At 48.4% G+C, this 26,684-nt stretch overlaps 1 protein-coding gene across 1 annotated transcript; it reads right to left on the reverse strand.

Annotated features, from left to right (window-relative positions):
* Positions 1-9,303: 9,303 nt before the first annotated feature.
* On the reverse strand, positions 9,304-15,036 carry LOC120398435. The gene is made up of 3 exons (XM_039525879.1): positions 15,010-15,036; positions 14,077-14,178; positions 9,304-12,393 (listed from the first exon to the last, which is right to left on the reverse strand). The coding sequence occupies exon 3, from the start codon at positions 12,369-12,371 to the stop codon at positions 10,263-10,265; it is 2,109 nt and encodes a 702-aa protein (XP_039381813.1). The 5' UTR covers positions 12,372-12,393; positions 14,077-14,178; positions 15,010-15,036; the 3' UTR covers positions 9,304-10,262.
* Positions 15,037-26,684: the final 11,648 nt, after the last annotated feature.

The raw sequence follows: 26,684 nt of genomic DNA on the forward strand, positions 1-26,684 counted from the left end.
ATCCCCAGGCCATCCCCAGGCTCACCCCTCCACAGACTCTTCCCCCATCCCAGGCTCTGCAGAGTTCTCTCCAGCTCCTGTACCGAGCCACCTCCCCCAGCCCTACCTCTTATTAACATCTTCAATCAGTAGCTCTCAAAGCACTTTAAAAGGAGGTCTGTTCATTCCCTCTGAAACACCTGGCATTGGCCATTGTCGGAAGACCGGATACTGGGCTAGATGGACCTTTGGTCTGACCCAGTGTGGCCGTTCTTATGTTACAGCTGCTCAGTCTCCTTGATACCTGTGATGTCATAATCCCGCTCAGTTCTCCAGTCTTCCATGCAGTCTGGATGGAAAGACAGGGTAGATGTCACCTAGTGAGCTGGGCCTGTCAGAGCAACCTGTGTTCAGGCAGAGAGGGGCTCCTGGGAGAGCAGAGTCAGGGCTCCGTTAAAGAGCCGGAGACAAGGGCCCGGCCTGAGTGTAACCCACCAAACTTTGATTACACCCGTACCCGTAATAATTCCATTGTATTGCAGGGACAGTGAGCAGGTTCAGTCTGTTCCGACAGCGGAACTCCCACCTGTGGAGTATGCAACTTGGGACAGGTGCGGATGCCAGTACCCTGAGTTGCTCCGAATTGGAGGAAAGACACCACAGTGTGGTAAAGCTGCTCAGACTAAACAAAAAAATTCTTCTGTTGATAAGACGACAATCTGTGGGTTAACTAAGTCGCCTCATAAATCGAAACATGCTCTTATCATTACAGCAATACAGCACATACCGGTCAAAGAAAAATAACAGAATCTAACATACAGATTTCTTCAGTACAGAAAGGTACACGGGTCACTAATCCTACGCATTGAAAGCATGCGCTGCTCATTTGGCATTTATGTCCTCACGCCCTGTTGAGCTGACCAAGCAGCAAGCACCCTGTTCTCTGAATAGGCTGGGATCCTTCTCCTGGCAGTTATCTGCTTGCTGCAGGTAGCCAAAGCAGGCCTGCGAACATCAGCCCTCAGGGCAGAGATCTTCAGCGCCCTTCCGATACGGCTGTCTCTCTGGGGCTGGCTGACCTGTCGGAACACGTTGGCACCCCCTTTTTTAAAATTTGGGAGTGGAATTGGCCCTCCACCATTGGAGATGCCCTTCTGAGCATGTGTGACCCAAAGCAGCCCTCTAGTCACACCCTACATGCGATGGTAATAATCTTTGTACAAAATATGCCTTGTGAGGTACCCAATGGTTTCCCCAGGATTTGAAATTAGGGGAGGTGTTTGAATTTACAGGGCGGGGGTGTCAGGACCGATGAGATATATAAAAGAGATATGAATAAAGTAAATATTTTGTTAGGATGATGCAAATTTAACATAAGGATAATGCAAGTTACACCAAATCATATAACACGTCTAGATTTCTAAAAACATATATATTTTTTAAAAAAAATGTATTTAATTTAAATAGACGTTTGAAAAGTAAGCCATCATGGGATAAGAGGGAAGTCCTGTCAAGGATCAGGAACTGGTTAAAAGATGGAAAACAAAGGGTAGGAATAAATTATCGGTTTTCAGAATGTAGAGAGAGAAATAGTGGTATCCCTGAGGGGTCGGTATTGGGACCATTACTGCTCAATATACTCATAAATGATCTGGAAAAATGGGTAAACAGTGGAGGTGGCAAAATTTGCAGATGGTACAAAACTATTCAAGGTAGTTAAGTCTTTCTCATTAAGTGGTCTTGGTGCCACTAGAAGGGACAGGACACCACTCCCAGGAGGTGCGTGGGTTACACACGGAGCCTTCACCACCAGACTTCAGGTCACCTTCCTCACAGCTTGGATAAACTTTGCTTTGAGGGGATCCTTTAGAACAGTGGCTCTCAACCTTTTCAGTCTACTGTGCCCCTTTCAGGAGTCTGATTTGTCTTGTGTACCCCCAAGTTTCACCTCACTCAGAAACTACTAGTTTACAAAATCAGATCTAAAATACAGATGTGTCACAGCACACTCTTACTGACAAATTGCTGACTTTCTCCTTTTGCCTGTATGAAATGTTAACCTGTACTTATTTCGCTAGTGCTTGTTATGTAGCCTGCTGTAAAACTAGGCAAATATTGACAGGAGTTGTGGACCCCGTACCCCTGGGTGACAACCACTGCTTTAGAAGAATCAGCTTCCAAGACTCAAGGGGCTAGAAAAGAAAGGGGCAGACAACCCCACATTCTTTCACCTAAGAAAACAAAACCACCAGCACCTTTGGGCCCCTGGAAGAGAGCCTGAGCAAGGGGGGAGCCAGGCACCACTTTGCTGGGAGACTGTGGCTGAGATAAACCATCTTGAAGAGAGCCCGTGTGAAATAAGGCATACATTGATATTGGTGAGAGTAATTAATCATTGGAACAATTTACCAATGATTGTAGTGGATTCTCCATCACTGACCACTTTTAAATCAAGACTGGATGTTTGTCTAAAAGAGCTGCTCTAGGAATTATTTTGGGGAAGTTTTCTGGCCTGTGTGATACAGCAGCATTCCGGCCTTGGAATCTATGAAAGCACCTTCCAAAAGGCAGTACGGGTTAGTAGACTATTAAACACATGAGGAAACTGAGGTACAGAGAGGCAACTCATCCAGGCTCATGCAAAAGGTCAGTAGCAGAACTGCGACTGCACTGAGGTTTCCTGACTGCCTAGCCAGTGCTCTGCCCATTGGAACACACTCTCTCCTCGATAGTACATTACATTCCCTGCAAATAAATTCTGAAGAAGGAAAGGAGAGCATTCATGCTAGCAATCAGATATCTTGGAGTTCTGCTCATCCAATCAGGGAACAGAAGTCAAGTCATATGACCTGAGTGTCCAATCCACACACTGTGAGTTTTAACTAGCAAACTGATTCCTGAAGCAGAATTATTCATTGAACACCCCCCACGATTATTTTTGAAATAGGGATAAATTTGAGAGCCCTGTAAGCATTTTATGGAGAATTTGTGAAGAGGCAATGGGATGGGTTCACAGCCTAAATTATTCCCCATGAATTAGTTGCTTTGCTGTAAAGATAAGTGCTTCCATCCCCCCCACATCTCGGCAGGTACTGCCGACCCAATACATTCAAACAAGTCAGGCGTCCCGAATCATGAGATTTTAAAATTATCTGGGGGATTCTTTTGATTTGCCTTATACTTTTTGAACCATTAGGGGGGTCCCATTTTGAAGCATGACGGGCTAGACATTTACTATTTTTTAAATGAAAGTGGAGATTCTTGCATGCTCGGGGATGGCCCCACTCCGGGGTACTCTCTCTGCACCGGCCGCTTCCCTACCCCTGATCAGCACATTAAGTTCAAACCAAATACAATTTATTGAACAGCAACTGGAAGGAAAACAAGGAAAAATGGAAGAGGGTTAAGGGGAACAAGGGACCCACCCTGTGGGCTCGGGGGCACCACAACCAGCGTCTCTGGGATGTGAGGGCAGATCACAGCCTGTTCCTCACACTCCCGGGTAGTCACACCATCAGTCTCATTGAAGCCCCAGGCCCCGCTTTCATCTTGGAATCTGGGGTTAAACGTCATACCCCAAGGAGAGTCTCTTATCATCAGTCTCTGTGTCCCAGGACAACAAGCACTTGTTCTCAGCCACTTTGGCCCATGCTTACAAGCCCACTGGTTGCTAGGGAGATGGTGGAATTAGTGGGCCCCTTCTGTTAATGGGCATGCTGGCAGGGTGGGATTCAGTAGTATGGAAATCGGAAATAGTATAAGGGACCTACCATCAATCAAACCCTAACCCTTCTCCTTGGCCACTTAAACCCTGCCCCTTGACCCCTTAAGCCCCGACCACCTGTCACTGGAAGTCCCACCCATGGGGAATATTACTTCTGGGGTCAAGGAGGACACATAACCGGAAGCCAAGGGTGTCATGTGACCCCTCTAAGAACTCCTCCCACTGCCCTCTACCAATCAGGAGGGGGTTCGCCCTCGTAGGCCTACCTGGAGAGGGGATTTGACAAATCAGGGGTGTTCCGGGGCATGGTGACCCGTCTGGAACTGGTTCTTGTGACCCCTCTAAGAACTCCTCCACTGCCCTCTGCGAATCACGATGGGATTCAGCCACACAGCACCGCCCTGAGAGCAGATTTGACCAATCGGTGGTGTTCCAGAGCGGGGTGTCTTGTCCAGAAGAGAGTCGTGTGACCTCTCTAAGAACTCCTCCCAGTGCTCTCTGCCAACCAGAGCGCATCACCATCACCCCATGAGACCCAGCAATCGGAGCAGAAGAGGCCATCTTTTACCAAGGACGCGTGCTTTAGAAATCGTGGAAACATGGACTCCTTCACCACCCTGGTGAGAACTTCAGACTTTGTGTTAGCCCCGAGGGCCTTTGGACTTGTGTGGAGAAAGCGCTACATGAGTGACAGTTCCCACGAGGGCCCTTTGACTCAGCCATTGATGGATACGCCAAAACCCGAAACCCAAACCCTCGTGAGGAACCCCGATGAGCATGAAGGCCTCTCATTTAAATGTGTCAATATGAATGTGTCCCCCTTCATATTTGTGTTAGTAAAAGACGGTACCAGTAACAGTCATTTCTACACAGGCAGCTCTGTTAAAGAAAATATATTACAGCCCCGGGGAAGTTGGGAGCTTCGGCGGGGTGAACCCTCTTTCTCAAGTGGCCAGAAAGCATAGCAAAACTTTGAATAGAAGACAGGTAACAGCTTGGCTTTCAGACAGGGACACTTACACTTTACACATTTCCACCCCACCATCAATCTCAGCCTGGACCATTCCACACAAGAGATCCACTTCCTAAACACCACAGCACTCATAAACGATGGCCACATAAACATCACCCTACCGACCGCTATACTTACCTACATGCCTCCAGACCACACCACTCGATCCATTGTCTACAGCCAAGGTCTACGAAACAATCCCATTTGCTCCAAGCCCTCAGATAGAGACAAACACCAGAAGAGCTCCATCAACCATTCTTACAACTACAGTACCCACCTGCTGAAGTGAAGAAACAGACTGACAGAGCCAGAAGAGTACGCAGGAGTCACCTAATACAGGACAGGCCCAACAAAGAAAGTAACAGAACGCCACTAGCCATCACCTTCAGCCCCCAACCAGCGGCGTATTATTGCCTAGGCCAACAAGGCTTAGACCTAGGGTGGCAAATTTGCTCTCGCCCCCTCCCCAACTCTGCCTCTTCCTCAAATCCCTGGCCCGCCTCCTCTCCCAGGCGCGCCACGCTTCACACCTTCCACCTCCCTCCCAGGCTTGCCACGCTAAAGTGCTGGGAGAGAGGGAGAAGTGAGTAGCGGCACATTCAGAGGAGGCGGAGCAGAGGTGAGCTGGACCCACGGGAGCGGGGAGTAACCTGGGGGGGCCCGGGAACCGCTCCCCATCCCAGCTCATCTCCGCTCCACCGCCACCATCCCCGAGTGTGCCACAACTCCCCTTCTCCCCACCCCCTCCCAGTCTTGCCGCGGGGGAGCAGAGGTGAGCTGGCGCGTGGGGTGGGGAGGGGGCGCGGCAATTTTTTGAGGGCCTAGGGGTGGCAAATTTGTTAATCCGCCACTGCCTCCAACTAAAACCTCTCCAGCGTATCATCAAGGATCTACAACCTATCCTGAAAGACGATCCATCACTCTCACAGATCTTGGGAGACAGGTCTGTCCTCGCTTACAGACAGCCCCCAATCCTACGGCAACCACACACCACACAACAAAACACTAACCCAGGAACCTATCCTTGCAACAAAGCCTGTTGCCAACTCTGTTCACGTATCTATTTAGGGGATACCATCATAGGACCTAATCACATCAGCCACGCCACTAGGCACATCTACCAATGTGATAGATGCCATCATGTGCCAGCAATGCCCCTCTGCCATGTACTTTGGCCAAAGCGGACAGTCTCTACGTAAAAGAATAAATGGACACTAATCAGACATCAAGAATGATAACATTCAAAAACCAGTCGGAGAACAATTCAATCTCCCTGGCCACTTGATTACAGACCTAAAAGTCACAATATTACAACCAAAAAACTTCAAAAACAGATTCCAACAAAAGACTGCTGAATTGGAATTAATTTGCAAATTGGACACCATTAAATTAGGCTTGAATAAAGACTGGGAGTGGATGGGCCATTACACAAAGTAAAACTCTTTCCCCGTGCTTCTTTTTCCCCCCACTACAGTTCCTCACATCTTCTTGTCAATTGCTGGAAATGGGCCATTTTCATTACCACTACAAACAGTTCTTTTTCTCCCCTGCTGATAATAGCTCACCTTAACTGATCACTCTCCTTATAGGGTGTATGGTAACAGCCACGGTTTCTTGTTCTCTGTGTATATCTATATCTTCCTACTGTATTTTCCACTGCATGCATCCGATGAAGTGGGCTGTAGCCCATGAAAGCTTATGCTCAAATAAATTTGTTAGTCTCTAAGGTGCCACAAGTACTCCTGTTCTTTTTTGCACTTTACACAAACCGGCTCAAATACATTTTAAAAGAAACAAGACCATTGGTTCAGATGTGGATGTGCAATGGCAGGCAAATTTGGTGGATATGCACCAGTTCTCCAAATGCAACAGCGGTTTTAAGTACATCTTAACAGTGATAGACATTCTATCCAAATATGCCTGGGCCTTAGGTCAAAAACACAAGACGAGTGGTGAGGTATCCAAGGCCTTTCAAGCTATTTTCAACAAAGGTCACATGCCTCTCCCTTTGAGAAATGCGACCACGTGAGACTACCTAAAACCAAAGGAGCTTTTGAAAAAGGTTATGAAAAGACCTTTACCGATGAGATATTCCTTGGCCATGCCTAGCCTTGCTCAAAACATGTTTCAACAAGCACAGACATGTATTTTGTGATAATTTTCACAGCCATGTTACCCAATAAAGCACCCCAGGTGAGGGGTTTAAAGACAATTGATGTTTGGTGTTTGGTTGTTTTTTTTAATAAAAAAGACCAATTCAGAAAAAAGTACACAGATTATTTTTTATTGAAATAATCGCTCGTGAGGTCCCCTAAATAATCCCCCCGAGGGGGATTCCACTCCCCCTCCCTTTTCACAAATATCACCAAGTCAGTGTCGTGGTACAGGCACCACTCTTGCAACCTCTCTAGGAGGCTGTATAGTTCTAAGCGGGCAGAAGCGGTGGTGAAACAGGCTATGAAGGCGTTGGTATTGCCACAGACAGAGTACCGGTCTTTTGCGTGCTTCCAAGACACACACGCGGTTTCATCGTCGATAAACTCACAGGATGAAACCTTGTAATTGGGGGAAAACAGGTACTGAAAGAGTGGAGAAATTGGAGAGGGTCCAGAGAAGAGCAACAAGAATGATTAAAGGTCTTGAGGACATGACCTATGAAGGAAGGCTGAAAGAATTGGGTTTGTTTAGTTTGGAAAAGAGAAGATCGAGAGGGGTCATGATAGCAGTTTTCAGGTATCTGAAAGGGTGTCATAAGGAGGAGGGAGAAAACTTGTTCGCCTTCGCCTCTAAGGATAGAACAAGAAGCAATGAGCATAAACTGCAGCAAGGGAGGTTTAGGTTGGACATTAGGAAAAAGTTCCTAACTGTCAGGGTGGTTAAACACTGGAATAGATTGCCGAGGGAGGTTGTGGAATCTCCATCTCTGGAGATATTTAAGAGTAGCTTAGATAAATGTCTATCAGGGCTGGTCTAGACAGTATTTGCTCCTGCCATGAGGGCAGGGGACTGGACTCGATGACCTCTCGAGTACATACAATAATGGCAAAGTTCTTGTTTCAGGCTTAGAACAGTGATAGAATAAACTGCAGGTTTAAATTAAGTCTCTGGAGTCCATCCCCAGCTGGGACGGGTCATCAGTTCTTTGTTCAGAGCTTCAGTTTGTAGTAAAGTCCCTTCAGAGGTAAGAAGCAGGATTGAAGACAAGCTGGAGATGAGGCATCAGCCTTTTATAGTCTTTTTGAGGTGTAAGAACACCTCTTTGTCCTTACTGTGGAAAATTACAAGCAAAATGGAGTCTGGAGTCACATGGGCAGGTTCCTGCATACTTTGCTGACTTACAAGGTGCATCTGCCTTCTCTCAATGGGTCAATTGTGTAGCTGATGGTCCTTAATGGGCCATCAAGCAGGCTAGGCAGAGCTAACACCAACTCGTCTGGGATGTCACCCAGAAGCATAGCATAAGTTTGAGATACAGACAGGATAGAGCCAATATTCATAACTTCAACTACAAAATGACACATTCATACAGACAGCATAATCATAACCAGCAACCCATAACCTGGTCTTAGACCCCTTATATGACCCCCTTTACAAAAGATTTGGTGCCACTACAGGACCTTGGTTGCAATCATATTCTATATGGTCCCAGTTCAAGTCAAGAATGTGACACAAGCATCTTCCGGTTTGGTCATTTTCTTTAAAACACGGCCAGGGTCTGCACTAAATTGCACAGCATTTATCAAGGTCACCCCTTACGCTAAATGTTCTTGGGTAGGCACAGACATTACGTAGCATAACCTATGGCAAGAACAGTGTTTAATAAGCTTTCCAAACAGAACTCAGCACACAGGCGCCGGAGCTTGAAGTTTAGATCTACTGAAGTCCAAGTCACACAGTCATGGTGCCGTTGGGCTGGCGCATCTATGACACAGCCCTCACAATCTTCAGAAAGCTTTTCCCTAAGGCACTGATTAAGGACAGCATAAACAGCAACACGTACAATAGTCCGCATGACTTTTTTACGCTCACGACGTGGCCTTGGCTCAGTTAGTTCCATGCCAAGCCTCCTAAACTCCTCATAGCCGTCATCCTTGGAGTCCTCTTCAACAATTTGTACCGGCATTGAGCAAAAACAAGGAGAGCCCGGTTCATCTTCGCTGCTTGATGCAATGCTGTCCAGGGCCTCTGGGTCCTCTAGAAAGGCATCGTCAAGCTGTGGAGAGATTTTCAGAAAAGAAACAGTGTAAGCTCCCACTCCTTGTTTTTAAATATACACAACCCACCCCACCCCCCGGTTCCTAACCCCATTACACCCCATCATCAACAGTCACTTCTTAATCATTCATTTACCTGAGCAATGTCTTTTCCGTTCACCTTGTCCTCCGATGACTCCCCTGAGCTGCGTTCACCTTCCACCTCTAGGGGGGCGGACAATGAGAGGCCATCACACTCATCGGTGTGCCTCACGAGAGTTTGGGTTTCGGGTTCCAACATATCCATCAATGGCTGAGTCAAAGGGCCCTCGTGGGAACTGTCGCTCATGTAGCGCTTTCTCCACACAAGTCCAAAGGCCCTCAAGCTAACACAAAGTCTGAAGTTCTCACCAGGGGTGGTGAAGGAGTCCATGCTTCCACGATATCTAAAGCACGCGTCCTTGGTAAAAGATGGCCCCTTCTGCCCCGGTGCTGGGACTTATGGGGTGATAGTGTTGCGCTCTGATTGGCAGAGGGCGCTGGGAGGAGTTCTTAGAAGGGTCACATGACCCTCATCTGGACAGGTCACCCTGTCCCAGAACACCACCGATTGGTCAAATCTGCTCTCAGGGTGGTCCTATGGGGCCAAAACCCATCGCGATTGGTAGAGTGCAGTGGGAGGAGTTCTTAGAGGGGTCACACGAGCCACATCCGGATGGGTCACCCCACCCTGGAACACCCCTGATTGGTCAAATCCCCTCTCCGGGTAGGCCTATGAGGGCGAAACCTCTCCTGATTGGTAGAGGGCAGTGGGAGGAGTTCTTAGAGGGGTCACATGACATACTTTGCTTCCGGTAATGTGTCCTCCTTGACCCTGGAAGTAATACCCTGTGGGTGGGACTTCTGGTGATAGGTGGGCGGGGTTTAAGGGGTCAAGGGGCTGGGTTTTAGAAGTCAAAGTGCCGGTTTGTGTTTGATTGATGGTAGGGCCCTAATAGTACTACTGGACACACTTAGAGGCCCTTGCCTTCCAAAAGGGTGGCTTTGTAAATTTAGTATCAGCTCTTCTTGAAGGAAGGATTGATTCTTGAACCGCATGAAGTAAAGTAATAAATCCAGTGAGCTAGCCACACGCTCAATCTCATCCAAGCTCCCAGGCCCCCCTTCATCTTGGAATCTGGGTTTAAATGTCATACCCCAAGAGGAGTCACGTATACATCAGTCTCTGTGTCCCAGGACAACAAGCCATTCTTCTCAGCCACTTTAGCCCATGCTTACCAGGCCCACTGGATGATAGGGAGAGGTTGGAATTTGTGGGCCCCTGCTGTTAGTGGGCATGCTGGCAGGGTGGGATTCAGTAGTATGGAAACCGTACACCCTTGGAGGCCCTTGCCTTCCAAAAGGGTGGCTTTGAAAATTTAGTGTCAGGTGTTCTGGATCGAGGGTCCTTGGAGATTCGGGACTTCACTTTGTGTTGCAGCTTGCTGAAGGTTTGCTTCAGGCACATGAACATCTTTTGGAGAACTTTGCTCCTTGAAGGGGATGGTGTCCTAGCTCTGGAGGCCTTTGGTGACTTTGAGGGAGAACCGTCAGGACTCCAACTTGCTTTCTCCCCAGCTTGCGTAAGCCCTGTTGTACTCGTTGCAACGGACACCATCTTTGGTTGCTTGCGGGGAGCCCATTTCCCCATTCCATCCTGCGTCTTGCTCTTGTCTGCTGGAAGGAGCCACAGCACTGGCATCTTATTGCGGTTGGATGATGCTGAGGAGTCTCCTGGAGTCCATCGCTGTGGAATTCCATGGGATCTTCCCGGCAAGTCAGCACCTGCAGAGCCAGCTGGTCTCTTTTGTCGATGCTTACCACACTTCTCGCAGACTCTGATTGGTGGCTGGTCCCTGGAGAGCTTTGAATTCACAGTTCCATTGAACCTATGTGAATGCATGATGTCTCGGACACCATGCAGCTCAGCAGAGGTCTCCTTTGGAGTTTTCTCACCCTTCCTCTTTCCTGGATATGCCTTGCGGCACTGCTGGCAAACTGAGACCTGGCCCGCCAAGGGGCGGGAGCTGCTCAACATTTCCGTCAGCTGCTTGATCTGCAGGTCGTGTGCAGCCTGCCCAGCAAGGAGAGAGTCAAGGGTGGATCTTGTTAGCTGCTCAGAGCCTGGTGCCTCTGGGGCAACCTGGTGCCATTGGGTCCTGGGAGGATCTGCCCTGCTCTCACCTGCTTGTGCCCCTGGCCGCAGGCAGGAGCCTTCTCCCAAGAGAACCTTCCTCTCCATGTGCAGCTCCAGCTTCTCTTCAGTCCCTTTGGTGCCGCTCACACTGGTAAGGGGCTTTCTCAACTCGCTCCTATACATTTGGAGTGTCGCTGCGAGTGTCTTCTCTGCTACTGTGGTTCCTGGAGGTGGCGATGTCAGACCCACCCCTGCTGGCAGAGTGCAGCGCTGTGGGTTAGTCTGCTTTCCTGCCGCGCCATCATTCCTGCCCGTCTCCATGGTGATATCTTCCACTGGCGTTGGAGGACGTGTGGAAGAAGAGGAGCTTGTGCTTCGCCTCCCCGTCTGCAGGAAATCGGTCTCCATCTCACTGAACTCCACACGGGCTCCCCTGGCTGGGACGGCGTGAGGCAGCTTTGCCGGGGGCTCTGGGTCCAGGGTGAGCAGCCCCCTCTGCATGACCGGATGCTGATGCCTTATGTGGAGTTCGATGGGGTGGTCAGGCTTTTGTCCCATCGCTGGGAATGCCACTGTCCTGTGCTTGCCTGGCTCCCTAGGGGGGTGGAGTGGCCCAGGCAGGACAGTCTCTCTCCGGAGGGGAGCATCTCTGTGCGACTCTCGCACCATCTTAGGAAAGGCCTTCGTTTGGATCTGCCAGCATTTCTGAGCCACGTGATCCTGCAGCTTGACCACCGCTGTGGGCACAAGCCTGGCCAGGATGGCATCAGGGGATGCCATGATCCTGTGGGCCTTTTGCGGCAGGGCTCCCCAGGGGCAGACACATGGCTCCTGGATCTCCTGTGCACGCTGAGGGCTGGTGTTGGATCTGAAGGGCTCCGGGACCTTTGCTGGAAATCCACATTTGGGCGGATCTGGGTCTACTTCCAATTGCTGCTTGGTGTCCCCCTCACCCAGCAATGGCTCCCCCGGGATGGGGGTTTGTGGAGCCCCCAGTCGCCTCTGCAGATGCTTCTGCCGGATGTTGAAGTCTGAGCTATGGACTGACGTCTGGTCCAGACCCGTGGTCTGCTCTCCCCGGTCTCGTCTGCTGTGGGCAGGAGGCCTGGAGAGAGGCTGGGCTTGGATGGGATGAGTGGATGCTTCCCAGCTTGCGAAGGGCATGATCTCCCCTGTGTGGCAGAGGGGCTCCGACTGAATGATGGCGGCTTCTCTCAGGGAAAAGGAGCTGGGACTCCAGAGGGCAGAGGTGGTGGATTCCATAGCGGAATAGGAGAACTGGCTCATCGCGGCTGTCGCCACACTCGGCCTGTGGGAGAGAGCAGACAGGGACAGATGGGACATGGCCCTGCTGAGCAAAGGCAGGGCTTGGGCACAGCCTTCCAACAGTAGTGCAATGGGGCAGTGCCTAGGCATGCATTGCACACCACAGCCTGACACAAGGACATCAACTGGGTAACGAAGGACTGAGAGGGGGAGCCGGCACTCATTTTTCTAGAACGATAACCCCTTCGTCACACGCACATGTGCAGCAACTAGCACAATGGGGCCTTCAGCATGACTGGGGACCTAGTGTTATTTTAACAGAAAGATTAGCTAACAACAATTGCTTTGGGTGAGGAAGACGTGAGCATGTGTGTGTAACCCTCGCCAGAGGATGTTGTGAAGGCCAAGATTATAAACTATAAAAGGAACTGGATAAATTCATCAATGGCTATTAGCTAGGATGGGCAGGGATGGTGTCCCTAGTCTCTGTTTGTCTGAAGCTGGGAATGGGCGACAGGGGACGGATCATTTGATGATTCCCTCTTCTGGTCATTCCCTCTGCTGCACTGGCATTGGCCCGTTTTGGAAGACAGGATACTGGGCTAGATGAACCTTTGGTCTGACCCAGTCTGGCTGTTCTTATGTTCTTACATTCTAACCCACTGGAAAACTGTCCTCTTCTAATGGCTGATACACTAGAGGCTAACAACCTACTATTGCTCCCAGTTAATGGAGTTTCTCCGGTGGTGGAAGACTGTGCTATGGTCCTGAAAGTCCTGGGTTTGAACCCAGCTGATGACTCATGTTTGGGGTGTATCACAGGGTGCCCCATTCACTGCTTGTCTGGAGCCTACTCCGGGGATTAGCTCTCGAGGTCAATGCCCCTTCCAATTGTCACATGTGGTCACATCATCTCTCTGTCATTCCGGGAACTGCAGTGTCCCCTTCTTGGCTAGGCCACTCAGCGTTTCCCCCTCTTCCAGGGTACAGTCCTTCAATTGCCTGTCACTCCCACAGCGACCCAGACAGTCCTCCTGTTCACTGCCCCGTCGGTCTGGGCTGTGCCCTCGGTGGCTGGTAGGGAAACCTGGGCCCACACTTCACACCGGGCTCCAGGCCAGGGACCCTCAGCCCAGCAGTTCTGGGCTTTCCTCTCCCAGCCTGGACTGCTTCCCACTACTCCTGGTTCCCCTCCTTGCTCTGGGTGCACCAGCTCCAAACACTCCCCCCTCCTCCCAGGGAGGGGCTGCCCTTTCCCAGCCGCAGGCCCTGTCTCTTGCCAGCTTCCTGGCTTTATAGGCCCCGCCTATTCCTGCCCAGCTGAGCCTGCTTGCAATCAATTCCCTGCTCCCTGGCTCTTCCTCCAGGTGCACCCTGTGGAGTTCATGGGCCTGCCTGGCCACCTGAGCCCCTTCCAGTCCTATGTGGGGTTCACACCCCCTCACAGCGTGTCATTGGATTGCTTTTTCTTTCAAACACAGCACGGGCAGGTTCTAGACAGTCGCCTGCTGGCAGATATTGCCGTACAGAAGGATTTGATTCTACTCACAACCCCAACTGTAGTCTCTGCATTTAATTTCTGATAATCCCTCACCTCACTTTCACTGGTATCTCACCTGTTATTTTAGGATGCTGGAGTGTCTGGTTTTCCCTGCTCCCTCCTCTCTACATTCATTATCCCCTCCCACCCAGCCCCCAGTCTGGTGCCCCCGCTCAGTTGCCTTACGGTATCAGAACTGCATCCAGGTGTCTGCCCACATCCTGTACCCTCCTCTCAACGAGCCTGAGGCTGTGAACCAAGGGGAGCTTCTCCAGGGGCACAGGGCAGCTGTGGAACAGAGAGAGCAGATAGCTGAGTGCAGGCCCTGCCCTCAGGCCCTCTTTTACCCAGAGGGGCGGCACCGAAAGGCTCCCTGTCCCCTTCTCCACTGAGGCAGCCTCCTCCCCTGCAATACCCGGGCCTTGGATGTTCTGGGTTGGGGTTAGCTGGATTGTTAGGTGATCCCTGTCTAGTGCTGAGGAGGTGAGCATCTATCCTGCTGGCTGCATGTGTGTCATGTCCCTCCCACAGAAGCTAATCAACAGATAGGATAACAGCCTACTCTAGCTACCAACTATGCAGCTACTTCTTTAGCTCTAAGGGGTGCTTTATGCTGCAGAGCTGAAGGTCCAGAGTTCAAATCCTACTTGGAACCTATGCTGGGGGACTGGAGGAGGGGCCATTACCCAAGTGAAGCTGGATCCCCTACTCACCGTACCAGAAAGACCAGCCTTCCTCCTGACCTCTCCACCTCACCTCCCCGGGGTGCACGGAGCTGCTCCCAGAAAACATTTTCTCCCGCTTTTGGGAGGAGAGGATGGTCCAGTCCAGTTGACACAATCTACCCCTCCCCCCCACTGCCCCAGGTTAAAGGAGCCGTATGATGCTGGAAGAAGGGAATGACCCACTGTACGAGGCGTGGGGGTGGATTAGAGATGGCAACTTCTGCAGGGTGGGAATGAATTGCAGGAGTCTAAAGGAGAAGAGTTGCCTGCGTGGTACATAGGTCGGGGCAGGGGAGGGATTACTCGGGCTACTGCCCCTGGGTGGGGATGAATTGCATGACGCTAAAGGAGGGGACTGACCCACTGCAGATTCATGGAGGGGGGCATTGCTTACCACGTCTCTGGTGATGCACCAGCCTCCTCCAACTCTTCTGCACAGCGTCCAAAAGCTGCCAGAAGTGAGACATAAAGGAGACATTGAGCTGCTTGGGCACCCTCTGCTTCCTAGCAGCCTATTGCCCCAGATTTCAGAGGCAGCCTGTGAACGGAGCCCCAGCCAGTGCCTCTGCACGGCTCTGGGCACGACTGTGCCTTTGCAGGAAGAGGGGAGGCAGGTGGGGGAATAGACCCTATTTCTCTGCTTTGCATGGGGCCTGAGTCTGCCACCGCAGCTGTGGGGTGAGGGGCTGCTTACCTTTCGCTTTCTTTTTTGTCTTTCTGGGCCTCCTCGTCCTCGGAGAAGCCTGCCACACACAGAGAAAGCAGCAGGGTTAGAAGAGAACTCCTCAATAAACCTGGGAGAACAATGAGCCAGAGGTGATTGCCATGTGGGGCCAGAGGGAAATTTTTCCTTCTGGCAGAGTATTGCACTCTGAGGCATCATGGGTAGGTATTGTGCTTTCCTATGATGCAGCCAATATAGGGCACAAAGCACAACCCATAACAGGGGTCACTGGAACACTCCAGGGGTTGGAGAAACAGGGATTGCTGGTACCAGGAGCCTGCAGAGTTTATAAGCATTGAAGGCGAGAGCCTGCAAAGTTCTCTCTCCTGCAGAGATGATCAAACTCTGCAGGTTTTAGGATTGCAGAGTATGCAACTAACCCCAGATACCATGCACGGAATTCAGACCCTGGGGGAGAAATCCGACATCTGGACAACAGTGTTTCCTAGATACATATTTAGGGAATGCATGATATCGGGGTTTTCTCTGCAGCCATTTGGGATGGCCATGCTACTCCTGAGAGATGAAGCCATGAATGGCTTATGCAAATCCTCCCAAACAAGTGCTGATATAACCCCTAGATCATCCTTAAACGGCAGCTGTTTTACACCAAAAAACAACAACAACAGAAAAAGGATCAGGATATCCTCCAGGGAGATTTGGATGACCTTGTAAACTGGAGTATTAGTAACAGGATGAAATTCAATAGTGAGAAGTGTAAGGTTATGCATTTAGGGATGACTAACAAGAACTTTAGTTATAAGCTGGGGACGCACCAGTTGGAAGTAACGGAGGAGGAGAAGGACCTAGGAGTCCTGGTTGATCGTAGGATGACTATGAGTAGGCAATGTGATGTGGCCGTTAAAAAAGCTAATGCGGTCTTGGGATGCATTAGGCGAGGTATTTCTAGTAGGGATAAGGAGGTGCTAGTCCCGTTATATAAGGCATTGGTAAGACCTCATTTGGAGTACTGTGTGCAGTTTTGGTCTCCCATGTTTAAGAAGGATGAATTCAAACTGGAACGGGTACAAAGAAGGGCCACTAGAATGATCCGAGGAATGGAAAGACTGTCGTATGAAAGGAGACTTGAGGAGCTCGGTTTGTTTTCCTTAACCAAAAGAAGGATAAGAGGAGATATGATTGCACTCTTTAAATATATCAGAGGGATAAATACCAGGGAAGGAGAGGAATTATTTCAGCTCAGTGCTAATGTGGACACGAGGACAAATGGATATAAATTGTCAGTCAGGAAATTTAGGCTTGAAATTAGACAAAGGTTTCTAACCATCAGAGGAGTGCAATTCTGGAACAGCCTACCAAAGGAAACAGTGGGGGGCGAAGGACCTCCATGACTTTAAGATTAAGCTAGATAAGTTTATGGAGGAGATGGTATGATAGGATAACGGGCTTAGTCAATAGGTCAATTAAGTGCCACACTGGTAATTAGTACAATGGGTCAATGATAGGATATTGTTAGCCTTTTTCCAGAGGGTATGGCTGGAGAGTCTTGCCCGCATGCTCGGGGTTCAGCTGACCGCCATATTTGGGGTCGGGAAGGAATTTTCCTCCAGGGTAGATTGGCAGTGGCCCTGGAGGTTTTTCGCCTTCCTCCAAGCATGGGGCAGGGGTCGCTGCTTAAGGAGTGGGTGGATCGGCTTATGTGGCCTGCATCTTGCAGGAGGTCAGACTACATGATCATAATGGTCCCTTCTGATCTTGAATTCTATGATTCTATGAACAGTTTGGCATGAGCTCAGTCCACTTGCCTGAGAGCTGCAAAGTTTCTTGAAGGTTAACTGCACTGCTTGCAGCTTAACTAGCCAGGTATTCCTTTCACAGGCTAGAGCTTTCTCGCCTGGGCTCGGCCCCTTCCCTCCTCCCCCACAGTTTAGTTCCTTTAGTTCTCCAGATGTTTTCAGCAGGCTTCCTTTTGGGGCAGGGAGGTGGTGGAAAAGAACCTAGATTAACTCACTTCCAAGCTTTCACTAGGATTTGACTATGACAGGAATACTTTGTCTCCCAGTTTGACCCCACGCCCCTCCATCCTAGTGGAAAAATACCACAAGTCCAAAATGATGTCCATCTGAGGGAGCTGGGATTGTTTAGTCTGCAGAAGAGAAGAATGAGGGGGGATTTGATAGCTGCTTTCAACTACCTGAGAGGGGGTTCCCAGGAGGATGGACCTAGACTGTTGTGAGTGGTAGCAGATGACAGAAGAAGGAGTAATGGTCTCACGTTGCAGTGGGGAAGGTTTAGGTTGGATATTAGGAGCAACTTTTTCACTCGGAGGGTGGTGAAGCACTGGAATGGATTCCCTAGGGAGGTGGTGGAATCTCCTTCCTTAGAGGTTTTTAAGGGCAGGCTTGACAAAGCCCTGGCTGGGTTGATTTAGTTGGGAATTAGTCCTGCTTTGAGCAGGGGCTTGGACTAGATACCTCCTGAGGTCCCTTCCAACCCTGATATTCTATGGATTCTATAATTCTATGAGGTGACATGATCCTGCAGTGTCAAAGCAGCATCCCAGGAAACTTCTCAGGAAGGAGGAAGATTAGCATCTTCCATGTCCTATTGTCCTTCCTAATGGCCCATCCAGGCTGATTGCCTTCTATTTGGGGGCATTCCCCTGGTGCAAGCACTTCTGTAATTGATACAGAGCCCATATTCCTAACTTCAGATACAGAAATGATACATCCATCCAAATAGGATAATCCCATTCAGTAAATCAGAACCTTTCCAAGGATATCTCACATGACCCATCTTGCATAAAACATACCTTAGTTATGCCATATTCCTAGAACAATATTTCTATGAAGAATATGGGGCGTAATGTCACAGGGGTGAAGAAGCATGTGGACAAGGGCGATCCGGTGGATAGAGTGTACCTGAACTTTCAGAAAGCCTTTAACAAGATCCCTCATCAAAGGTTCTTAAGCAAAGTAAGTTGTCATGGGATAAGAGGGAAGGTCTTCACATGGACCACTAACTGGTTTAAAGATAGAAAACCAAAGGTAGGAATAAATGGTGAGTTTATAAAGAGAGATAAATAGCAAGGTCTCCCAAGGATCTGTACTGGGACCAGAGTTCTTCAACATCTTCATAAATGATCTAGAAAAGGGGGGAAACAGTGAAGTGGCCAGATTTGCAGATGATACAAAGCTAAAGATCGGTAAATCCAAAGCTGAATAGGCCCTCCTTGTTCCCAGATGTATAAATCTGTGTTGGGCTGTGTGAAAATGCATGTTGTTTGAATGGGCCCCATTTGCCAAACAAACTCTCCAGAACTCTCTGCATGACTGCCCTGTCCTCATCGTTATTTGCCATTCTGCCAATCTTCCTGTCATCAGCTCATTTTTATCAGCATCAATTTTGTATTTACTTCCAAGTCATTGAAAATATTGAATAACATCAGACCTAGTACTGATCCCTGCAAAGCCCCATTAGAAACACCCACATTCGATGAGCCCTTTGACAATTACTTTTTGTGATCTATCAGTTAGCCATTAGCCTGTTCTCAATCCCTTTAACCTGTGCTCCATTGATATTGTATAGTGCTAATTTTTAATCCAAATGTCCTGCGGTTCCTGGATGCCTAAACAGGGGAATCTCAAGTTGGAGGAGGGAGGTTATTTTACCTCTGTATTTGGCACTGGTGCAACCACTGCTGCAATCCTGTGTCCAGTTCTGGTGTCTAACATTCAGGAAGGATGTTGATACATTGCAGAAGGTTCAGAGAAGAGCCATAAGAATGATTAAAGGATTAGAAAATCTGCCTTATACTGATAGACTTTAGGAGCTCAGTCAATGTCGCTTAAAGAGGTTAAGGGTGGTTTGAGGAAAAGTCTATAAACACCTACATGGGGAAGAAATAATGACAAATGGGCTCTTCAATCTAGCAGAGAAAGGTCTCACATGGTCCAATGGCTGGAAGTTGAAACTAGACACATTCAGACTAGACAGAAAGCATCCATTTTTAACAGTGAGAGGAACTAACCAGTGGGACAATTTACCAAGGTCATGGTGGACTGATTCTCCATCACTGGCAATTTTTTAAATCAAGATTGGACATTTTAATTCAAGGTATGCACTAGGCATGATTGTGGGGAAGTTCTTTGGCTTGTGCTAGACAGGAGGGTCAGACTAGAAGATCACAATGGGCCCATCTTGCCTTGGAATCTGTGAAAAACAACACCTTCCAAAAGTTTGTCACATCTATGTTTGACATGGCCCATTTTCCATGAAACATTGTTAACCTGCTTTGAATATATTCCCGTCCTTTAATTCTTTATTGATTGAATCCCATATCAGTTTGTCCATTATTTCAGGCTAAGTGGCCTATAAGAAGCTGGGTCAACCTCCTGAACCTTTTTGAATATTGACAAAACATTAGCACACTTCCAGCCTTCTGGAATTCCCTCAGGAATCCTACATTGGTTAAAAAATTAATGTCCGTGGGCCAATAACCTCCTGAGCCAGCTCTTTGAGGACTCTTGGGTGGAGATGATCCGAGCCTGCTGATTGAAAACTACTTCTGTTTGGTTCCTGCATTCAGCTGGCATCAATCCAGCCTTTCCATCTCTCAAGGAGTCTCACTTTGTACCCAAAGCAGCCCCCAGTCACACCTCATGATGGGGAATAATTCTTGTACAAAATATGCCTTGTGAGGTCCTTCAAATTGTGCTTCTAGTAACCCTCTGCATTGTAAGCCTGGGTTTAACATTGCTGGGCCTGGTCTCACGTGCCAACATGTAACTCCAACAGACCACAGTCGCCAGCAGGATTGATCATGGGATCTGTGAAGCCTGCATAGTGTTTCTACTTCATGAGCCAAAAGCCACGTGGCCTTAGCCAAGGCTGTAGCAGACCATCCATCTCTAGCCAGGCTGGCGCACCAGAGGGGGGACATAGACTCATAGACTTCAAGGGGACATGACCACAGGATCTTCTTAGTCTGACATCCTGCCCACCCAGGCCACAGAATTCACCACCCATTCCTGCAATAAACCTCTTGACCTATGTCTGAGCTGCTGAAGTCCTCAACTTATTGTTTAAAGACTAAGGTGCAGAGAATTCCAGTATGACCTGCATCCATGCTGCAGAGGAAGGTGGAAAACCGCCAGGCCCTGTCAATCTGCCCTGGAGGAAAATTCCTTCCCATGCCAACATGCAGGATTGGCCAAACTCTGAGCATGTGGACAAGACTCACCAGCCAGACACCAGGAAAGAATTCTCTGTAGTAACTCAGATCCCACCCCATCTAACATCCTATCACAGACCATTGGCCTATTTACTCAAGCACAATCAAAGATCAATTAATTCACAAAAATTAGGCTAGCCCATGATACCATCCTCTCCATAAACTTATCCAGCTCAGTCTTGGAAACCAGTTAGGTTTGACCCCACTGCTCCCTGGAAGGCTGTTCCAGAACTTCACCTCTGATGGTTAGAAACCTTCATCTAATTTCTTCAAGTCTAAACTTCCTGATGGCCACAGTTAATATCCATTTGTTCTTGTGTCCACATTGAAATGGAGCTTAAATAATTCCTCTCCTCCCTGGTATTTATCCTCTGACATATTTAGGTATAGTCACATTCCCTCAGCCTTCTTTGCTAGGCTAAATGCTGCTCTTCGAGTCTCCCTCATAAGACAGGGGTTTTCCATTCTCGATCACCCTAGGAGCCCTTCTTCTGTACTCTGTTCCAGTTTGAATTCCGTCCTTCTAAACATGGGAGACCAGAATTGCACACAATATTCCAGAGTGCTACACCAAGCAAGCATAGGTTACATACTTCCCTCAGCTGAGTGAAGCGCTCCCGAGCTCGATACTCCCATCTGATATCCCAGATAAGCTCCTGAAGTTCTAGGCCAAAAGCCTAGTTATTGGGCAGGCAGCATTGAATCTCAACTCTAGTTGGAGGTTTGAGCCTACTGCATGACCTAACGTCAGCCTCCTAGGCTAAGCTTCAGAGGTCCCAGGTTTGATCCTGCCTACTGACAATTGGGTGTGGCTGCGTTGTACTAACATCCATATACCACACAGACTTTCTGACTCAGGTCTGTGGCTTGAGCTGTATCCACACTGCAAATGACAGGCTGACCCAAGTCCCAGCAGAACTCAGGATCTGACCCCACTTCATTTGTAGGGTCCTAAGACCCAGGCCCTGCGTGTTTGCTTGACCCGAAATGGACTTATTTGCATGGATGGAAGTGGGGCTTGGCTCAAACTGAGCTGAGACCGGGGCTTAATGTACAGTGTAGACATACATGCAGTTAGCTTACAGGATCAGTCCTTGGCTCAAAATAGTTACTAAACTGCTCAAGATAGTTAAGACCAAAGCAGACTGTGAAGAACTTCCAAAGATCTCATAAAATAACCCACCACACATACAATAGGATGGGGCACGAAGCAATGAATCAGGAAAGATCTTGGAGCCATCGTGATAGACTCCCACACATCCGCAAGATGTGCAGCAGCAATCCAAAAAGCAACAAGATGTTAGGAATCATTAAAAGGGGGATAGAGAATAAGACTGAGAATATATTGTTTGCCCCTTTATAAATCGATGGTACAACACACTCAATACTGCGCACAGATGTGGTCTCTCATTCCAAAAGATATACTGGCACTAGAAAGGTCTTAGAGAAGGGAAACTAAAATGATTATGGTTTGGAACGGGTCCATATGAAGAGATATTATGGGCTAGACTTTTTCAGTTTGGAAAAGAGGAGACTATGTGATATCATAGAGGTCTATAAAATGATGAGGATGGAGAAAGTAGATATGAAAAAGTTATTTTCTATTCCCATAATACAAGAACTAGGGACCACCAAATGAAATTAATGTGGGCAGAGAGTTTAAAACAACAGCAAGTTCTTCTTCACACAGCGTACAGTCAGTTTGTGGAACTCCTCTTCCCTGAGGAGGTTGTGAAGGCTAGACTATAATAAGGTTTAAAAAGAACTGGATAAATTCCATGGAGTGTTGAGTCCATTAATGGCCATTAGCCAGATGGGGGTATGAATGGTGGTCCCTAGCCCTGTTTGTCAGAGGATGGAGATGGATTTGGCAGGAGAGAGATCATCTGATCACACCTGTTAGGTTCACTCCCTCTGGCACCAGGCATTGCCACTGTCGGCAGACAGGATACTGGGCATAATCTCAACTGACCCAGCATGGCCAATCTTATGTTCTTATCTTTTTAGGTGACACAGGTCTCGCGTGGACTGCAGAGCCGGAAGCACCAGGATTCACGTTCCTGCCACCATAGGGACAGAGGGTGTCTGATTCATGGAGTAAGCATGCCATATAGCACATGGATTCATCGCATGGGATTACATTGCAAGACTACTCAAAAACTAAATCTCTTTACTGAGTGGAGCTCCAAGCAGGAGCAATCACACCAGGCAGCAGCAGATGCCTGCAGGTTTCAGGTGGCACTGAAGACGCTGCATAACACCTGGAGCTCTAAAGACCGCATTGCATGGTCCCTCCACTTGAACCTCTCCTCCCCCCATAATCCCCGGCCATGGGGCTGTGCTATGGAGGCCTTGGACAGGCCATCCACATGAGGGTGAATGTCACCTGTCCCTCATGTCAGTGCTCGAGAGCCATTTCCCTGGTGGTTTCACACAGAATGACATCCGGGCAGGTCTCTCTTCGGCTGTAATTACTGGCATTAGTCACCGGAGTGCAGGGGTTATTGGGGTGACTTGTTTCACCCCTTCCTGGGTAACAGACTCCCACACAGCAGTACTCCAGTGGCCTTATGCCAGGGCTTTGGCCTGACTCGGCCTCAGGGGTCCTTCCAACCCTTCTATCAGGCGGCTTTCCAGCCTTGGTGGCTGGCAGGGAAAGCCAGGCTGCCCCTGTATTCTGGGTTCCAATCCAGGGATGCTGAAGCAAGCAGTTCAGCTCTACTCCCTCTCTAGGTCAATTCCTCCTCAGCCAGTCTCAGTCTAGGCCATCCCCAGGCTCCCCTCCACAGACTCTTCCCCCATCCCAGACTCTGCAGAGTTCTCTCCAGCTCCTGTACCGAGCCACCTCCCCCAGCCCTACCTCTTATTAACATCTTCAATCAGTAGCTCTCAAAGCACTTTAAAAGGAGGTCTGTTCATTCCCTCTGAAACACCTGGCATTGGCCATTGTCGGAAGACCGGATACTGGGCTAGATGGACCTTTGGTCTGACCCAGTGTGGCCGTTCTTATGTTACAGCTGCTCAGTCTCCTTGATACCTGTGATGTCATAATCCCGCTCAGTTCTCCAGGCTTCCATGCAATCTGGATGGAAAGACAGGGTAGATGTCACCTAGTGAGCTGGGCCTGTAAGAGCAACCTGTGTTCAGGCAGAGAGGGGCTCCTGGGAGAGCAGAGTCAGGGCTCCGTTAAAGAGCCGGAGACAAGGGCCCGGCCTGAGTGTAACCCACCAAACTTTGATTACACCCGTACCCGTAATAATTTCATTGTATTGCAGGGACAGTGAGCAGGTTCAGTCTGTTCCGACAGCGGAACTCCCACCTGTGGAGAACACCACAAATATGCAAATTGGGACAGGTGCGGATGCCAGTACCCTGAGTTGCTCCGATTTGGAGGAAAGACACCACAGTGTAGTAAAGCTGCTCAGACTAAACAAAAAAATTCTTCTGTTGATAAGACGACAATCTGTGGGTTAACTAAGTCGCCTCATAAATCGAGACATGCTCTTATCATTACAGCAATACAGCGCATACCGGTCAAAGAAAAATAACAGAATCTAACATACAGATTTCTTCAGTACTGAAAGGCACATGGGCCACTAATCCTACGCATTGAAAGCATGCGCTGCTCATTTGGCATTTATGTCCTCACGCCCTCCTGAGCTGACCAAGCAGCAAGCACCCTGTTCTCTGAATAGGCTGGGATCCTTCTCCTGGCAGTTATCTGCTTGCTGCAGGTAGCCAAAGCAGGCCTGTGAACATCAGCCCTCAGGGCAGAGATCTTCAGCGCCCTTCCGATATGGCTGTCTCTCTCTGGGGCTGGCTGACCTGGCGGAACACGTTGGCACATGGGAGTGGAATTGGCCCTCCACCCTTGGAGATGCCCTTCTGAGCATGTGTGACCCAAAGCAGCCCTCTAGTCACACCCTACATGCGATGGTAATAATCTTTGTACAAAATATGCCTTGTGAGGTACCCAATGGTTTCCCCAGGAATTGAAATTAGGGGAGGTGTTCGAATTTACAGGGCGGGGGTGTCAGGACCGATGAGATATATAAAAGAGATATAAATAAAGTAAATATTTTGTTAGGATGATGCAAATTTAACCTAAGGATAATGCAAGTGACACCAAAACATATAACACGTCTAGATTTCTAAAAACATATACATTTTTTTAAAAAAATGTATTTAATTTAAATAGACTTTTGAAAAGTAAGCTATCATGGGATAAGAGGGAAGTCCTCTCAAGGATCAGGAACTGGTTAAAAGATGGAAAACAAAGGGTAGGAATAAATTGTCGGTTTTCAGAATGTAGAGAGAGAAATAGCGGTATCCCTGAGGGGTCGGTACTGGGACCATTACTGCTCAACATACTCATAAATGATCTGGAAAAATGGGTAAACAGTTGAGGTGGCAAAATTTGCAGATGATACAAAACTATTCAAGGTAATTAAGTCCCAGGCAGACTGGGAAGCGTTACAAAGGGATCTCACAAAACTGGGTGACTGGGCAACAAAAGTGGCAGATGAAATTCAATGTTGATCAATGCAAAATGATGCACATTGGAAAACAATCTCAACTATACATACAAAATGGTGGTGTCTAAATTAGCTGTTAACACTCAAGAAAGAGATCTTGGAGTCATTGTGGATAGTCCTCTGAAAACATCCACTCAATGTGCAGCGGCAGTCAATGATTCCTAACATTCTGTTTGCTTTTTTAAAAAGAACAGGAGTACTCGTGGCACCTTGGAGACTAACAAACCATGCTCTGAGTGTCCCTAGCCTGTTTGCCAGAAGCTGGGAATGGGGAACAGGGGATGGATCACTTGATGATTCCCTGTTCTGTTCATTCCCTCTGACGCACCTGGTCTTCACCACTGTCGGAAGACAGGAGACTGGGCTATATGGACCATTGGTCTGAACCAGTATGACCATTCTTATGTAAAAATTAATTATAATAATACAAATGTTTAGTACAGAAACTCCCCAACATAATGACCTCTCAAGATAGCAACAATGTGAGATAACAACCTTGGCAAATACTGCATTTTTTAAATCTTGGCCTACTAGGAAACATATTTATATAAGTTTCCATTCCCAGTGACAAATCTTGGATTCTGGAGCAAAGTCACTAAAATATAGTCCAACAAACAAATGTTTATTTAACGTGCCCCTTATTTAAGGCGTCGGAGGTGCTTTCACGTGAGTCCACCTCCCAGGTGGGGGGCAAGAAGGCACCTTGCTCGTTCCTCCAGCTGCTCACTGTTCGCTCTGGCCATGGCTCTTCATTCACTCCATCACTCTGTTGCCAATGGCCCTGCGCAGTCACCTTCTGCTGCCACCTGCCACTGTGACCTCTGCGAGTTGGTCTCTTGAGGTTCCACCCGCTCTCAGTGATTTCAGCTGAACTCTCCGTGGGGGAACCTCGCTGCTAGTGCAGTCTGGGCTGTCTTTTACACAAAAACACTGTCCCCACAGGAACACTGTCCCCACAGCAGGACTAAGCATGTAGACCTCATTATCAGTGATTTCAGCTGCAGTGGTCACTTAAGAGAACAAAAGACTATCTGTGGAGCCTAGTCAACTCTGTCTTTAAACAGTGGAGAGGGACAGGTCCCCACCCTCTCTTTTGATGCCCTCAATCAGCACAGGCTAATACAGTTCTACTGCCTTTTACTCATACAATAAGAACAACAACATTTCATTCCCAACCCCACCCCCCGCATTCAAGTGATTTGTAACCCAACCCCAGCCAAAATCTATCACTTGGGCAACACAGCTCTGTTTGCTGGATCCCTAGGTAGATTAGGTGTGAATGTAAATACAATCTGGTCCTGAAGCCTTTCCCTGCAGCCTCCAGCTCATCATTAGTTGTCAGGGAGAGCTCATTGAGACTTTGCTTACAAATCATCATTTGAAATTATTAGGTTGGCCAACATCATGGAAATGAATGCACTGGCATTATCATAAAAACAAGAGCTGTATAAGGAAACTAGCCTAGGTTCATACTTTTGGCATCTATTATACTTTCAGAAACACGTATTTTATCATACACTGTATATGCTTTTAAAGTATGTATTAATGTTTCAATTTCAATTCAAATTTCCAAACAGTCACTAAATTGGCAGGTTTCAGAGTAGGAGCCGTGTTAG

Source organism: Mauremys reevesii, linkage group 2 (genome assembly GCF_016161935.1).
Source record: "Mauremys reevesii isolate NIE-2019 linkage group 2, ASM1616193v1, whole genome shotgun sequence".
Classification (NCBI taxonomy): Eukaryota; Metazoa; Chordata; order Testudines; family Geoemydidae; genus Mauremys; species Mauremys reevesii.